The sequence below is a fragment of the Quercus suber genome, unplaced genomic scaffold (assembly GCF_002906115.3).
Source record: "Quercus suber isolate HL8 unplaced genomic scaffold, Cork oak 2.0 scaffold_420, whole genome shotgun sequence".
Taxonomy (NCBI): Eukaryota; Viridiplantae; Streptophyta; class Magnoliopsida; order Fagales; family Fagaceae; genus Quercus; species Quercus suber.
In genome coordinates this window covers 25,525-44,024 of record NW_027069871.1, presented here as the reverse complement: position 1 = coordinate 44,024, position 18,500 = coordinate 25,525, and the positions used below count along the sequence as shown (strand labels likewise).

The 18,500-nt window shown below is 36.0% G+C and overlaps 1 protein-coding gene across 1 annotated transcript; it reads right to left on the bottom strand.

Annotated features, from left to right (window-relative positions):
• Nucleotides 1-13,642: 13,642 nt before the first annotated feature.
• Nucleotides 13,643-17,340, bottom strand: LOC112030788 (disease resistance protein RUN1-like; the record flags this gene model as incomplete). The annotated part of the gene is made up of 6 exons (XM_065761574.1): nt 13,643-13,676; nt 14,152-14,837; nt 14,923-15,264; nt 15,369-16,467; nt 16,528-16,580; nt 16,843-17,340. Coding segments are annotated over 6 exons (2,712 nt in total), but the record flags the coding sequence as incomplete, so codon positions are not given.
• Between the last annotated feature and the right edge of the window lie 1,160 nt (nt 17,341-18,500).

The following is an 18,500-nucleotide window of genomic DNA, read 5'->3' as shown; positions in this document are numbered from 1 at the left end:
CTATGGTGATGAGAAATTTGGCTATAGGTTTTGGGATGAACAAAACAGGAAAATCATCAGAAGTAGAAATGTGATATTTAATGAACAGGTTATGTACAAGGACAGGTCAACTGTAGTCTCAGATATTGCAGAGATAGATCAAAAGAAATCTGAGTTTGTCAACTTAGATGGATTGACTGAAAGTACTGTCCAGAAAAGGGGTGAAGAAAATAAGAAGAATGCAGATTCACAGGTAGATCAGAGTACACCTGTAGCTGAAGTCCGCAGATCTTCCAGAAACATTAGACCTCCACAGCGTTATTCACCTGCTTTAAATTATCTACTATTGACTGATGGTGGTGAGCCAGAGTGTTATGATGAAGCCTTGCAAGATGAAAATTCAAGCAAGTGGGAGTTAGCCATGAAGGATGAGATGGATTCCTTGTTGGGGAATCAGACATGGGAACTGACTAAATTGCCAGTAGGAAAGAAGGCTTTGCACAACAAATGGGTATACAGAATAAAGAATGAGCATGATGGTAGCAAACGTTACAAGGCCAGATTAGTTGTTAAAGGGTTCCAGCAGAAGGAAGGCATTGACTACACAGAGATATTTTCTCCAGTTGTGAAGATGTCAACAATTAGACTGGTGCTGGGAATGGTGGCTGCAGAAAATTTACATCTTGAGCAGTTAGATGTGAAGACGGCATTCCTTCATGGTGACTTGGAGGAAGACCTTTACATGATTCAGCCAGAAGGGTTCATTGTTCAGGGACAAGAGAATCTAGTCTGCAAACTGAGAAAGAGTTTGTATGGCCTAAAACAAGCTCCTAGACAGTGGTACAAGAAATTTGACAGTTTTATGCATAAAATTGGGTTCAAGAGATGTGAAGCTGATCATTGTTGCTATGTTAAATTCTTTGACAATTCTTATATCATTTTACTGTTGTATGTGGATGATATGCTCATTGCAGGGTCTAGCATTGAGGAGATTAATAATCTGAAGAAGCAATTGTCAAAACAGTTTGCAATGAAGGATTTGGGAGCTGCAAAGCAAATCCTTGGTATGAGAATCATTAGAGACAAGGCTAATGGTACATTGAAGCTTTCACAGTCAGAGTATGTGAAGAAAGTTCTCAGCAGGTTCAACATGAATGAATCTAAACCAGTGAGCACACCCTTGGGTAGTCATTTCAAACTGAGCAAAGAACAGTCACCGAAGACAGAAGAAGAAAGGGACCATATGAGCAAGGTGCCTTATGCCTCAGCTATTGGCAGCTTGATGTATGCTATGGTGTGTACAAGGCCAGACATTGCACATGCTGTGGGAGTTGTGAGCAGATTCATGAGTAGGCCTGGAAAGCAGCATTGGGAGGCAGTCAAGTGGATTCTGAGATATCTGAAGGGTTCATCAGATACATGTCTTTGCTTCACAGGTGCAAGTTTGAAGCTGCAAGGTTATGTAGATGCTGATTTTGCTGGTGATGTTGATAGTAGAAAGAGTACTACTGGGTTTGTATTTACTCTGGGTGGTACAGCTATATCATGGGCTTCAAATCTGCAAAAGATTGTTACTTTGTCTACTACAGAAGCTGAGTATGTTGCGCAACTGAAGCTGGAAGGAGATGATTTGGCTACATGGTTTCTTAGATGAATTGGGTAAGAAGCAGGAGATGGGCATTCTACACAGTGACAGTCAGAGTGCAATCTTTCTTGTCAAAAATTCGGCTTTTCATTCAAAGTCGAAGCATATACAAACAAAATACCACTTTATCCGTTACCTTGTTGAAGATAAGTTGGTAACACTTGAGAAGATATGTGGATCTAAGAACCCAGCAGATATGTTGACTAAGGGTGTCACTATTGAGAAGTTGAAGCTGTGTGCAGCTTCAATTGGTCTTCTAGCTTGAGGACAGGAGGATGAGTTGCAGGGATGAGGGATTGCTTTTGGAGGATAGCAGCTGATGTTGATGACTGAACTAGTCTCCAAGTGGGAGATTTGTTGGGCTTTGTGGAGCCTAGTTTATTTTTTGGCCTAGCCCATTATAATCCTATAAGTAGGATATAAAAGCCGCTTTTATAATTAGGGTTTGTTATCACTATTGTTGTTGTGTTTTTTTAGGGAGAGAGAAAAAACACTGTAGCCGCACTTTGTATTTTTTCCCTGATAATAGTGAAATTCCTGCAACTCCGTGGACATAGGCAAATTACCGAACCACGTAAATACTGTCTTGTGCGTGTGATTATTTTTCTTTGGCGTGTGTTTTTCTCTATTTTTATTGTTTCTCACATGTTGGTTAAATTCCCAACAGAACTCTCTCTCTCTCTCTCTCATCCCCCTCATCCTCCTTTGTTTTTTTTAGGAACCCCAAACTAGCAAAGAACCATTGCCTTTGTGCCATGGATTGTAGGCACTTCGAAAAGAAAAATGCTATTGATAGTACGTGTCCTTCATACTTGCATTTTCTTTTCTCTCATAAGCCAATATGAAGCCATTCAGAAGTACAGGACTATTAGACAGTGTGAGAACTTATAACAAAGTAAAGCGCCCAAATAAGAACATTTCTTTCTAATGGATTAAAATTATTGATCGTAGGATTGATGTTTAGGATGTTGATTTTGCTCTCTTCTGCTTATTCAACTGCTCCAATAAAATACATACAATAACAATTTTCATTTGGGGTTCTTGAAAAATGAGAGAGAAAGAGAGAGAGAGAAGAGAGAGAGGTCTGACCTTGTGTAGCTGCCGTTAGCTTTAGATGAGAGAGAGAGAGAGAGAGAGAGAGAGAGAGAGAGAGAGAGAGAGAGAGAGAGAGATTTTTGTAGCCCATTGTAACTCTGTAAGTAGGATATAAAAGCCACTTTTATAATTAGGGTTTGTGACTACTACTGTTGTTGTGTTTTTTAGAGAGAGAGAAAAACACTGTAGCCGCACTTTGTATTTTTTCTCTGATAATAGTGAAATCCTTACAACTCCATAGACGTAGGCAAATTGTCAAATCATGTAAATACTGTCTTGTGCATGTGATTTTTTTTCTTTGACGTGTGTTTTCTTTATTTTTTTTGTTTCTCACAGGTTGGAATTTAGGTTGAATTCCCAACATATGATACTCTATATTGCTTTGTAGTGAGAATCTATGTTATAGATAGGTACAAAATAGAATGTCTACATAAGAAAAAGAAATCTTCAAATAACCTATTCAACTTTGAAAAATGTCTCTTACACATACTATACCCACTTTTTAAAACATTTTGTACAAAATTGGCATGTGTGTACGGTGTGTATAAAAGTTAATAGACATTGGTCTTATACTTTATTTCCACCTCCTAGGTATATGCAAACTGATCAGATAAATAATAATCCATCTATCGCCTGCATTCGTGTGTCCTCATGCCCAATCATGCAACTATTGCAGTCTCGTGTACGCGTCCTGTTGCAAGGCTCATATTTGATTCATGACTAAGAAGCTAGATATGTGGCCGATAAAGCTACTGGGCACATATGATAAAGTTATGGACACCAAAGTAGCTTTGGGATGCTTTTCGTGGTCACAAAAGGAAGGGTTAGATAGGACTGAAAGTGAAGAAATGGAATAAAGCCGCAGTACATGAGCTATATATGTTTAGAATCTTACACAAATTACATTTGGATTGGATGGGTAGAACAATATCTACAAAAAAGCTTGGGGTGATAAGTGATAACAGCTCTCCAAGAAAGTACATGAAGATGAAGGAAGATTCCTTGCTGTGACACGTTCCTAGACCTTTCTTACAGAGTAACGTGGGAAAATGGGACTCCTTAATTCTTTGGCATGACAATTGATACAGTTTAATGGCACTCTTTAGTTTTTAAGCTTTCGGAGCAGCGATTTGCGGTGAAAGATATAAAGTAACTTGGCTTCCTTACTGCGAAATATTTTTGTACTACAACTTGGAATGATATAAGATTAAGCCTATCTGTTTATACTTCGCCGGAAAACCAAGTAGATATTGCACTGTGAATAGTAGGTATATTACTTGCTCGGTTCGTTCACCAGGCTCAGGACATTAAGTTTTTTTTTTCTTTTTTCGTTTTTTTTTTTTTTTTAGTCTATTAATTCCTGATTTTTTTGCATGCATGATTTCCAAGTTTTCAACACCCCTTGGAATTTGCTGGCTTTGAGATCAGGTTATTTTAGACCGTTAGTTTTTGTCGTTATCAAAGGGAGGCGTTACTTGCAGAGAAATAGACCCTGCCAGAGTTTTTGTCGTTATCAAAGGAGGGCATGACTTGCAAAGAAGTAGAATTTTAAAATTTTAGAATTAAGATTTTATTAGATTATGTTTGGTTAGGCAGTTTGGGGACCTGATAGAAGTGTTTGTAAAATCCGAAACACCATTTCACAATAAAAACTTTTCATAAAATATTTACAAACATTATTTTAAACTCAAAACACTATTTTGTAATAGCTTATACAAATGCACCCTTGTTATCCCCATATTATGCTATATGTTTGATACTATTAATTGTGGGTGCCCGAGGACCGAGGATGAAGCTGAAGGGTCACGTTATTGGCCTGAGGACTAAGGATGAAGTTGAAGGGTCGCAGTAATAACGTAGAGAGCCTAAGGGAAGAAGCCGCTCGAGGAGGGGAAGAAACAAATCATGGTACTCTAAGGCATTTTGAGGGGAAGTTAGGATTTGAACAGAGTGGAAGACAGTGGGCAGTAGGGAAGCTTTAGGCCTGATGTAGCCTGTTGCATCCACATTAATTGGAAGACAACAGCTTTATCAGCCGCATTAATGAGAAAGTGACTTGAATAGTGTAAGCTATAGCTAAGTAAATTCCTGCCACAATCTTCTTTAGATATGAAAGGTAACAAGTGTCGGAAAAGGAAGGGGTTAGGTAGAAATGGATTGTAAAGATGCAACGGAAGAGAGCTATATAATGAAAGGAAAGAGCATTGGAAAAGGGATCGAACAGAAGAGAGAGAAAAAGAAATAGAGAGGAGTGCATTGGAGAAGAAAGGAACAATATCATTTTTTGCACGAATTCTGCCTCGTCGGGAGCTTTTGTGTAAAGCTTGATGCTCATTTATTTTTGAATACAAACCTGATTCTTCCTTATAATTGTCCTCGGGCAGAGCTCATTGTTGTTGTTCTTCCATCTCTGACAAATTTTGTTGATTTGGCCAAGTTTGAAGGATACGACCCATTACTCTAAGTGGGCTTAGGCTACAAACTTTTTTGGTGCTTACATTAATAATAAATAATATGAGCTATATACTTTTTAAATCTTACAATAAAAAGAAGACTAGCCCAAATCCCACAACATGTTTCAAATTAGTAATCTCAATTTGCACAATCGAAGATTTTTAAGCCTAAAAAATATCATGAATTTCTAATTTTGTTAAAGTCTAAATACAATATTGTTAGTTAAGAGCCATGCAATTTTATTAATATTTCCGAGTATATCTAATAGGCAACCAATGAAAACCTCCCGAGTTCAAATTTTTGCTAGCAACCATCAAATTATCATTATCAAAAGAATCTACTTCATTATTTCTCATCCAAGTGAACATCAACTTGAGTCAAAGTTGTTGAATCCTTAAAAGCAATACTTATCCTTTTTATAGACAAAAAAAAAAAAAAAAAAAAAAACTTAATTACTTCTTCGATTAGAAAAACAAATGTATTTTCCTTCTAAATTAAGAAAACCAAAACCAACAATTAGTTAAAAATTTCAGGTAAGGTTTAACAGTATGAAACCTTTTTTTTCAACAGAATATCTCTTTCTTATAATTATTGTTATAAATCGTGCCAATCCATTCCGTATATCTAAAATTATGGGAAGACCGGGTAAGATTACTTTTTCTTTTCCTAATAATTAGCATTATTATTTCTTGTCATATTAAAACTTCATTGTGTGAAAAGCAAAAAAAAAAAAAATAATAATAATAATAATAATAATAAATATAAATAAAAATAAAAACTTCATTGTGTGTTCTCACTTTGCTTATAAAAAAAATTTTCAAATTACGTGTCCAAACCCCAATGAGTGGCTTCTGATTAGACATTTGCTGCTGAGTAAAAAATAATACAATTAAAAAAAGTTTATCCCTTTTTTTTTGTTGGGGTAGGATGGCACTTTTGTAAAAAATTGGCACCCCAAACCAAGTTACATATAATGCGTTATATATATATATAATATATATTGTAATAAAATGCTTGCCATGACCTACAGGTACCTTTCCATGCAACTTCGAGGAAGGAGATTTATACAGAGCAAAATGCCGGTAATATAACATCTTTTCACGAAACAAAAACTCAATCTTATCTGTACCTTTGTTGTCATCCTCAGCAACCCTCTTTCCTCCAACACTTCCTTTCAATTTCCTTTTAATTCTTTTAGATCTTCTTCTTCAATTCTTTCATTGATCCCCCATGTATATATATGACCCCCAACCTAGTTACCGTTCCATACAAACCAAGCTTCAAGCAATCAAAACGTATTGTACACAAAGGGTCTTTGATTTTTTTTACGTGTATACTAGCTTGATCATCAATGGGGTCACGAAATGGGGTTGTGTTTGAAGATTTCTTTCCAGCCATGGTGGAGAAATTGGGAGCTGAAGGTTTATGAAGGAGCTAGGCAATGGGTTTCGGTTGTTGATGGATGAAGAGAAGGTGTGATCACATTTCAGAGCTTGAAGAGGAACTCAGCTTTGTTGGGATTGCAAGGCATGAATGATGAGGAACTAATGTGTATGCTTAGAGAAGGAGATTTGGATGTGATGGGCTTTGAATGAGATGGAATTTTTGTACTCTCATGTTTAGGTTGAGCCCTGGATTGATGGAAAGCTCAAAAGAATTATTGGAGGAAGCCATTGTTAGTGAATTTTAAAATATTTTATTAGTTTCCTTTGAAGAATTGCACCAAGAATTTAATTAGTTATTGTTGATTGGTTGTACTTGTTCTAGGGCATCTTGTCTTTTCCTATTGTTGTCCTGGTCGGATTGGTTGTTTGTATTGAGGAAGCTATTGTTAGTGAAATGTGGATCTCTAGTTTGAAACCCACCCTTTTTTCTTCCTCAAAAAAAGAACAAAAATGTGGTCTCCATGTGTGTTCTTCTATTGAATATCTTTCTCTTTTTGATGGCCATTCTGTCAATTCAATAAAATTATTTTTCTCTCCAATGTAGCTTCATATATTGGTCTATCTATTTAAATTCTGGTTTTGAAAACTTGATTAGCACGTACGTCAACTGTGACCCTATGATTATCATATAAATATGGCATAATCTTTTTGCTAACTTATTTGCTTAAAGATTAGACATTACTAACTGTAAGCAAATAATTTTAAACCAAATTACATAAGAGTTATGTTAAGAACACAATAAATTATCGCAATATTTTCATATAGTTGAAGTGACAATCTTTATATAAGTTAAATATAAATATTAAATTATGATCATTACAAAAATTAAAAACAAGAGTACTGAAAAGTTTGTGTTGTGCTTAATAAGTTTCTCAAACGTACAATGGTTTGAGCAATTCGTCTCCTAAAGTGATTGGGAAGCCATAAATCAAACCACCATGGCTTATTATAGATATAAAATGTTAGTTAAATTGTACTTTGGAAATGATAATCCACATAACATGCATGGTGACCAAGTTTTTCCAAACGTCAGCAAAGTTGGTGCCAGGCCAAATGCTTAAGTTATAAATGAGAAATTGACCTGTGTAAATTTGGCAAAAATCACTTTTGCTTTTTGTCTTTTGCTTTAACTTTTATCTCAGATTTTTTTTTAACATAGTCATAGTCATAGTCATAGTCATATTTACCCAAAACAAAAATACACTTATATTTCATTTTCATCATTAATAGCTTTAAATACTTTAGCGGCCATTTACTTAATGAATGCTGATCAAAGGTACGGGCAACATGGGTATTTTGATTTGGTTAGGAGCCTACCGCGATGTTTCGATGAAGATGGGGATTGTTCAGGAGCTATTAAATTTAGCACCCCCCGATTTCCAATGACCCATGACACATACATCTATACAAATATATGGACCTACAATTAATGGTCCATCCAAGTGTAACTTTTTGCTTGTGATGGGTTTCTTTTTTTTTTTTTTTTAGCCAAATTGTGAAAGGTCAATTCAAATCCACATTATTCATCTGCTTGCTAAATTTCAAATTGAGGTAGTCAATTCAAGGTACCACCACCAAGGTAAGTGACAATGGGGTAATGCTCATTTCAACTTTGGAGGAAGTCACATAGAAAGTGGGGGAGGAAGGGGAGGTCTTGGGCCCTAAAATTTTAAATTTTTTCATAACATAGAGTATTTTTTGAGCTTTTTATAGGTTGTCGCCATCGTGGGTTCTCTCAAAAGATTATTATGGAGCATAATTTTGATAGGACATACAGAGTTTTCTATTGTTTTCTATTGTATATTATTTGCTCATGTGATGCATGGTAAAAACTTGGTAAATAAATTAATCTAATCCAAATGTGCATTTATAGAAACTGTTTGAAGGTGTAGCATCACCTTGGTGATCAAAATACAATAATTAGAAACATCAATAGTGATGTATAGTGACAACCCTAGGATAGGTCTAAAGGTGATTTAGAGAACTTTAATCAATTTGGGGAATAGTTAAAGTGATTGAGATGGAATGCTAGCAGAGGTAGAATAGAGATTTCGAAAGATTCAAATCTCGAATCTTGATAACAAGTTTGGGGCTTATGATTGGATTCCACTTTTTGCCATTCGACTCCACTTGCTTGGTGGTTCAATAAATGATCTATTGACCTATTTTAAAAAGAAAAAAAATAATAAAAGATCTAAAGATTAAATAATGTAATATGACTAAGAGCGTTGTAACTCAACTCCATTAATTTTTACCTAAACAACGTAGTTTACCTTAATCTATTTAAGATGAAATCATAATGATATTTTCAATACAAAAATCTTTGCCTTCTAGCGCCCTGATTCTTGTCAAAAGTCAGATTGACAAGGGAAGTCATGTTAGGGGAGATTGTTGGGAATTTAACCAAAATTCCAACCTGTGAGAAACAATAAAAATAGAGAAAACACACGCCAAAGAAAAATAATCACACGCACAAGACAGTATTTACGTGGTTCGGCAATTTGCCTACGTCCACGGAGTTGCAGGGATTTCACTATTATCAGGGAAAAATACAAAGTGCGGCTACAGTGTTTTTTCTCTCTCCCTAAAAACACAACAACAATAGTGGTCACAAACCCTAATTATAAAAGCGGCTTTTATATCCTACTTACAGGGTTATAATGGGCTAGGCCAAAAATAAACTAGGCTCCACAAAGCCCAACAAATCTCCCACTTGGAGACTAGTTCAATCATCAACATCAGCCGCTATCCTCCAAAAGCAATCCCTCATCCCTGCAACTCATCCTCCTGTCCTCAAGCTAGAAGGACAACTGAAACTGCACACAGCTTCAGCTTCTCAATAGTGACACCCTTAGTCAACATGTCTGCCGGGTTCTTAGATCCACATATCTTCTCAAGTATTACCAGTTTATCTTCAACAAGGTACCGGATAAAGTGGTAATTTGTCTGTATATGTTTCGACTTTGAATGAAAAGCCAAATTTTTAGCAAGAAAAATTGCACTCTGACTGTCACTGTGTAGAATGCCCATCTCCTGCTTCTTACCCAATTCATCTAAGAAATCATGTAGCCAAATCATCTCCTTTCCAGCTTCAGTTGCTGCAACATACTCAGCTTCTGTAGTAGACAAAGTAACAATTTTTTGCAGATTTGAAGCCCATGATATAGCTGTACCACCCAGAGTAAATACAAACCCAGTAGTACTCTTTCTACTATCAATATCGCCAGCAAAATCAGCATCTACATAACCTTGCAACTTCAAACTTGCACCTATGAAGCAAAGACATGTATTTGATGAACCCTTCAGATATCTCAGAATCCACTTGACTGCCTCCCAATGCTGCTTTCTAGGCCTACTCATGAATCTACTCACAACTCCCACTGCATGTGCAATGTCTGGCCTTGTACACACCATAGCATACATCAAGTTGCCAATAGCTGAGGCATAGGGCACCTTACTCATATGGTCCCTTTCTTCTTCTATCTTCGGTGACTGTTCTTTGCTCAGTTTGAAATGACTACCCAAGGGTGTGCTCACTGGTTTAGATTCATTCGTGTTGAATCTGCTGAGAACTTTCTTCACATACTTTGACTGTGAAAGCTTCAATGTACCATTAGCCTTGTCTCTAATGATTCTCATACCAAGGATTTGCTTTACAGCTCCCAAATCCTTCATTGCAAACTGTTTTGACAATTGCTTCTTCAGATTATTAATCTCCTCAATGCTAGACCCTGCAATGAGCATATCATCCATATACAACAGTAAAATGATATAAGAATTGTCAAAGAATTTAATATAGCAACAATGATCAGCTTCACATCTCTTGAACCCAATTTTATGCATAAAACTGTCAAATTTCTTGAACCACTGTCTAGGAGCTTGTTTTAGGCCATACAAGCTCTTTCTCAGTTTACAGACTAGATTCTCTTGTCCCTGAACAATGAACCCTTCTGGCTGAATCATGTAAATGTCTTCCTCCAAGTCACCATGAAGGAATGCCGTCTTCACATCTAACTGCTCAAGATGTAAATTTTCTGCAGCCACCATTCCCAGCACCAGTCTAATTGTTGACATCTTCACAACTGGAGAAAATATCTCTGTGTAGTCAATGCCTTCCTTCTGCTGGAACCCTTTAACAACTAATCTGGCCTTGTAACGTTTGCTACCATCATGCTCATTCTTTATTCTGTATACCCATTTGTTGTGCAAAGCCTTCTTTCCTACTGGCAATTTAGTCAGTTCCCATGTCTGATTCCCCAACAAGGAATCCATCTCATCCTTCATGGCTAACTCCCACTTGCTTGAATTTTCATCTTGCAAGGCTTCATCATAACACTCTGGCTCACCACCATCAGTCAATAGTAGATAATTTAAAGCGGGTGAATAACGCTGTGGAGGTCTAATGTTTCTGGAAGATCTGCGGACTTCAGCTACAGGTGTACTCTGATCTACCTGTGAATCTACATTCTCCTTATTTTCTTCACCCCTTTTCTGGACAGTACTTTCAGTCAATCCATCTAAGTTGACAAACTCAGATTTCTTTTGATCTATCTCTGCAATATCTGAGACTACAGTTGACCTGTCCTTGTACATAACCTGTTCATTAAATATCACATTTCTACTTCTGATGATTTTCCTGTTTTGTTCATCCCAAAACCTATAGCCAAATTTCTCATCACCATAGCCAATGAAAAAACATATTTTAGACTTAGCATCAAGTTTACTACGAGCATCAGAATCAATATGAACATAAGAAACACAACCAAAAACTTTTAAATGGGAAAATTTTACCTCTTTACCGCTCCAAACCTCCTCAGGAAGTTTGAACTCCATGGGAACTGATGGCCCTCGGTTTATCAGGTAAGCTGCAGTGCTAATAGCATCAGCCCAGAAAGTTTTTGGTAGTCCAGCATGCAACCTCATACTCCTAGCACGCTCATTAAGAGTTCTGTTCATGCGCTCAGCCACACCATTCTGCTGTGGTGTCCCAGGAATGGTCTTTTCCATCCTAATTCCCTGTGCAGCACAATACTCACTGAACCCTCCATCTATGTACTCTCCTCCATTATCAGACCTCAAACATTTTAGTTTTAAACCTGTTTCTATCTCAACCATGGCCTTCCACTTCTTAAAAGTTTCAAATACATCAGATTTATTTTTCAGAAAATAAACCCATACCTTTCTGCTTGAATCATCAATGAAAGTGATGTAGTACCTTGAACCTCCAAGGGATGCAACCGGAGAAGGCCCCCACAAATCAGTGTGTACTAACTCCAATTTTTCTGCCTTCGGTGTCCTGCCAGTTTTCAAAAAACTCACCTTTTTCTGCTTTCCTAAGATGCAGCTTTCACACATGTCAAAATCAATGGACTTCAATTCTGGTAGTTTTCCTTTTGACAGCAGCATCTTCATCCCTTTCTCACTCATGTGACCAAGCCTGCGGTGCCATAGGCTTGTATCAGTACTTGCATCAGCAACTGCAATTGTGTCTCTTGGACTTGAGGTCATATAGAGAGTGCCAGTCTTCTTTCCACGAGCCAATACTCTAGCTCCCTTTGTAACCTTCCAAGTACCACCAACAAATAGTATTGCATGCCCTTCATCATCAAGTTGTCCAACAGAAATCAGATTCCTCCTTAGGTCAGGAATATGTCGAACCTTCTCCAGTAACCAAACAGACCCATTGGGTAACAATATCCGGACATCTCCCATACCCACAACATCCAGGGCTGAACCATCAGCCAAATACACCTTACCAAAATCACCTGCAGCATAGTTCTGTATGATTTCTCGGTGTGGAGTGGTATGAAACGAGGCTCCTGAATCCAAAACCCAATCATCAAGTGGACTGTCTACTGCAAGAAGTAATGCATCCTGTACCTCTTCTGTTACAGCATTAGCAGAATCATCTTCATTCTTCTTCTTAGGACTTTTGCATTGGTTCCTAAAGTGACCTGTTTTCCCACAATTCCAGCATTGTACTTGTTGGCCTGATCTAGATTTACTTCTGTTCTGATTAGTATTTCTGGATTTTGATCTGCCTCGATTTGAATTTCTGTTATTACCTCTGCCTCTTGTCTCAAGGTTTAGGGCAGAACCAGATCCTGAGGTTTCACCTGCATCTCTTCTGCGAATCTCCTCAGCCAGAATTAAATCTCGTATATCATTGTACTTGAGTTTTTCCTTTCCTGTAGAATTGCTTACTGCCATCCTCATTGCCTCCCAACTGTTTGGCAAAGAAGCCAAGACGATCAAAGCACGAATCTCATCATCAAAGTCAATTTCTACAGATGACAATTGATTTGTAATAGTGTTAAATTCATTCAGATGTTGTGCTACTGATGCGTTCTCTGCCATCTTCAGATTGAACAGTTTCTTCATCAGATGCACCTTGTTGTTTGCTGACGGCTTTTCATACATACCAGACAAAGCCTTCATCAGATCTGTTGTGGTCTTCTCCTTTACAACATTATGTACAACAGACCTAGACAGAGTTAACCTGATAACTCCCAGTACCTGTCTGTCAAGAAGAGCCCATTCATCAGCCTTCATCGCCTCAGGTTTTGTCCCCAAAAGAGGCAGATGCAATTTCCTCCCATAGAGATAATCTTCAATCTGCATCCTCCAATACGCGAAGTCTGTGCCATCAAACTTTTCTATTCTAGACGCCTTTCCTGCTTCCTCTGCCATTGCTCCCACTCAAACCTAACCCTAGGCTCTGATACCAGTTGTTGGGAATTTAACCAAAATTCCAACCTGTGAGAAACAATAAAAAATAGAGAAAACACACGCCAAAAGAAAAATAATCACATGCACAAGACAGTATTTACGTGGTTCGGCAATTTGCCTACGTCCATGGAGTTGCAGGGATTTCACTATTATCAGGGAAAAAATACAAAGTGCGGCTACAGTGTTTTTCTCTCTCTCTAAAAACACAACAACAATAGTAGTCTAAAACCCTAATTATAAAAGCGGCTTTTATATCCTACTTATAGGGTTACAATGGGCTAGGCCAAAAAATAAACTAGGCTCCACAAAGCCCAACAGTTACAGCATCCCTGAAACAAACAAATCATGATGTTTAGAACTTCACTCACATGCAAGAGAGAAGGAGAGAGAGGGAGAGAGAGAGAGACCTTAATGATATAATGTCTTAGAATTGTTGACAACAAGTCACCTTTGCCTTGATTATAAATCAATTTGGCGCAGTTGAAAAGACACATATTCGGCCAAAAATCATATTCCAGACCTAATGATAATGTTTCCAGTGAGGTACACCCTGTTGCATTGATAAAATTCATATTTAATGGAAGCTTGGGCAACATTTGAAGTTGAGTGCAACCACCCAAACAAAGGGCTCCCAAATTAGATAGTTGAATGATACTTTCAAGAAGGCAAACGAAATTGTTTCCTTTTAGATTTAATACTTCTAAGGATGACAAGGACCCAAGAACATCAGGAATCGTTCGAATATTGCAAAAACTTAAATCTAGTTTCGTCAAAGACCATAAGCCTTGTAAACAACACTCTAACATGCCCATGGGATCAGGACTTCTTTTTCGTTGCATTAAAGGAAAACTCAGGAGCTTATTGAATGATTTAGATGATAGCCCTACACATCCATGGAGAGATAGTACTTTGAGATTTTTTAAGTGAACAACAGATAAAGGGAGTCTTGTTATAGCAGTTCCACTCACATCTAGCTCCTCTAGGCCTTTGATATTACCCAAATTCTCTGGTAATTCATCAAGTTTTGAGCAGCCAGATAAAGTGAGAATTTTTAGAGACATTAAACAACAACATGCATTCGAAAGACTTGAAAGATTTTTACAGTCTCTTAGATCCAATTCAATAAGGCCAGTTAAATGTTCCATTGATAATGGTAGATCTTTTATAGTTGTCTCACTCAAACAAATTTTCGACAAATGTGATATATTTCCTACAATTTTTGGAAACTTCTTCAATTTTGAACAACCACCAAGATCGAAAATTTCAAGTGCTTCCAAGTTGATCTTGTGAGAAAGGATTTTGAGACATTTGCAACCATTCAGATCCAATCGAATAAGCTGTTTTAGATCTCCAAGAGATGTGTGAATCTTATATAGTCTTGTACAATGTCGAAGAATCAATTGCTTAAGCTTTGGGGCGCCACTAAGGTCCGGGATCTCAATCAAGTATTGAGAGTCACTTAGATCCATAAGTTTTAATGCATCTAAAATCTGTTATAAACCAAAAAAATTATTAGATAAAGTCTAGTATTAAAGAAAAGGAAGAAAATACAAATTTTTTGAGTGAAAATCTTACCATAATTCCTTTCCACAATTGTATGATGCAGCTGCAATGCATTCTGAGTTCAACAAGTTTGTTTGGTTGAAAACTAGTTGGTATAGATTTAAAAGGATATCCATGCCATTCTATAATGCGTAACTCATTAGAAAGATAACTAAGATCTTTTGGAAGTTGCACATTACCTCTAATGAGGACTTTTGGTTGTTTCATAGTACCATTTATGAAGTCTTTTGGAAGTTTCTCACTACTAATTTTAAGCAATCTCAAATTTTTCATCTTTGAGAAGGCTTTAGCATTCAAGAGTTCTACTTTTTGAATAGGTATGTTTAGCATTATGCCTTCAACTACCTTTGTTCCCTAATAAACAAAAACAATGAAATTAAAATAATTGGAAAATTCTTAGAAAGATTTATAATAACATAAATACTTCTTTAAGTTCAAGCTTGTACTAGTCAACTTACATTATTATTCTTCAATACATGAATGACGTCCTCATAAATCCACAACCTACTACGTCTACCAGGCTCTTTAGGAGATTCACGACGAACGATTTCTTGACCCATATCTTGTAGCAAATCATGCATCCACAAAGTTCCATGGTCATTAATGGTTATGAGAGATTTGTCCATAAGAACACCAAGATCATAGTCTGGATAATAACAAAAACTTTCCAATATATCTCTTATGCTATCTTTGTTCTCTCCTTTGAAAAAACATGCAATATCTAGGAACAATCCTTTTTGTGAATTTGTAAGCCCATCAAAACTTATTTGAAGTATATCCAAAATGTCTCTATTAGGTTCTTCTTTTAGTTTATATAGGGCACTTTTCCATTCATTCGATCTTTTAGCAAACAATGAAGAACCTAAAACTTTAAGAGCTAAAGGAAGGCCTTTAGCATAATTCACAAAGTCCTTAGACAAATTCATATAATTTTCTTCAGGATGAGGTTTATGAAAAGCTCTCCAACTAAAAAGCTGCAAAGCATCATCATCATTCAATTCCTTGGCTGTATATATGTAATCCACACCACATCTTATCAATAAATGACTATCTCTGCTTGTTACAATGATTCTACTTCCAGGACCAAACCAATCATGCTTCCCTGCCAATGCTTCTAATTGCTCATCTCTATCCACGTCATCAAGAATAATAAAAACATTTTTATTACATAGTGTATTCCTTATAACATTGATTCCCATATAAACATCCCATATATTTATTTCACTTCCCATGAGAATCTTCGAAAGAAGTTGTTTTTGTAAAGAAACTAGACCTTGATTTTTAGTTTCTTTTCTAATATTAGCAATAAAGCTTCTAGCTTCAAAGTTACCAGAAATTCTTCTATAAATTTCAAGTGCAAGGGTTGTTTTGCCCATTCCACCCATCCTGCATATCCCAACAAAGCGAACACCACCCAACCCTTCACCTATGCATGAATCCAACATTTCCTCCACACAGGAGTCCATTCCAACAAGGTCCTTAGAAACACATGGGAGTTTGTGATACAACTCACTAAATATCCTTCCAATGATTTTTTGTATAATTATTGATTCATGCCTGCAAAGAAAATAGCAAAACAATAATTTTTATTATGCAAAGCTAGCCACATTTAAAAACAAAACATTCATCATCAACACAATCTTAGCTTCGTTAAGCCACATTGAGAGTGCCTAATTATAATTAGAAATTCATTACTAGATGTATTATGAGGACAATTGTAGAGCTATTAGGGGCCAAATTTGTTGCAAGGTCTCTGTACAATATATACTTGCTTGTCTAGAATCTAGTCCTACTAGGATTAGAATAGGGTTAGTCTAGGTTATTCTATAAATAGTAAAAATAATTTCTTATCATGTGACCAAATAAAAAAATTAAGTAATAATAAATAAATTCTGAAAAAGAAAAAAGAAATAAAAGTTAACTATTAATCGCATCATTCCAAAGAAATTCATACTTATCCTTTAAATCCCATCCAACAAGATTAACAACTTTTGTCAAAGCAACTTTCCACGTTTGTACATATCCTATGTTATCCTTGAAGCTCTCTTCATGTTTAGAAAAGGCTTCTCCAAATGTCCCCCTATGATTCCGCACATCACTAGGATCTACATAGTGAAAAATAGGTAGAACTACCAATCCTGTCATTTCCATGCACTCAACGATCTTTGTTAGTTCAATCAAGCACCACTTCGAAGAAGCGTAGTCTCTTGATAGAATAACAACCGCAAACCTCGATTCTTCTATTGCTTTCAAGAGTTCTGGGGCAATGAATGTTCCCTGCTTGAGTTTTTCATTGTCTCTAAAAACAGATATGCCTTTTTGTTTCAAACCAGTATATAGATGGTCTGTAAATGTTTTGCGGGTATCCTTACCTCCAAAACTAAGAAATACATCGAATTTCCATCTCTTAGAAGAAGAAGAAGAAGAAGATCATGATGATGATGATGGAAGAAGAGCCATAAAGGAAGTGGAAGAGCTTGAATAGGGAGGTTACAGATTCATAAAATTGCAAGTTTGACTGAAAACCCTCAAAAAAAGCCTCTTGGTTAACGCACATGGAAGTAGGTGTTTGTAACTTGTAACAAGAGTGAGAAGATGGGTCAACAATTCATTTTCTATGACTCATCAATTAATTCTTTTTCTTAGAGTCAGTGGGCAAGTGGCCCTCCCACTAGAAATTTTTAGGATGAACAAGAATGTCTTTTTAATGCTTTTTTTCTTCCCCAGGCCTTTTTAAGTGATTTTTTTTTTTAATCAAAAGAATAAAAGGAACACTTGGAAAAGAGAAGGGCCACTTGCACAAGGAATCAAATAGAAATTGAACTTACTCAATTTCACAATTTATTAAAATGGTCTACCATGAGCCGTGGGATAACAAATTGAAAAAGTGATACATTGATGTAAAAAATGTGAACAAGTTTTTGTCTTACCTAGTCTGTCACTTAATTATGTTGCAAAATTGAGTATAAATATAAAATTAAATGTTGGTCTCTCTATAAGTCATTTTTGCTAAATAATGCTTTTTTAATATTAAAAAAAATTATTTTACCAAATAGATTCTTATGAAACTTCTAGGAAAAATAGCCTTGTTTATAACTTGACTTTCTAAAAGTTAATTTCTACGCAAGTTTTAAAAGGACTTGTTTGGCAAAATAACCTTTTTTTTAAATAAAAAAAGACTACTTGACTTTCTAAAAGTTAATTTCTACGCAAGTTTTAAAAGGACTTGTTTGGCAAAATAACCTTTTTTTTTTTTTGATAAAAAAAAAAAGACTTTATTATGCAATTTTAGCCCCTCTGTATCTTATTGTGGTTGTTCAAAATACATTTTATTTCAAGGTGCAATAAAATAAAGGAAAAGTTTGTTTATAACCAATGTCTATAACTCTCACTAAAAAACAATTAACATGGTTATATATTTTAAAATTCTTACTGTTAGGTTGCATGTTTTTTAAGTTTTTAACACTCATGTCAATCGTATATTATTTATTATTTCATCCATAATCTTATTTTTATTGCTTAATTTCAAATTACAAAAACTTGAAATTTAAGCATTTGATTAATGACATAACTATTAACCTTTGAATTTT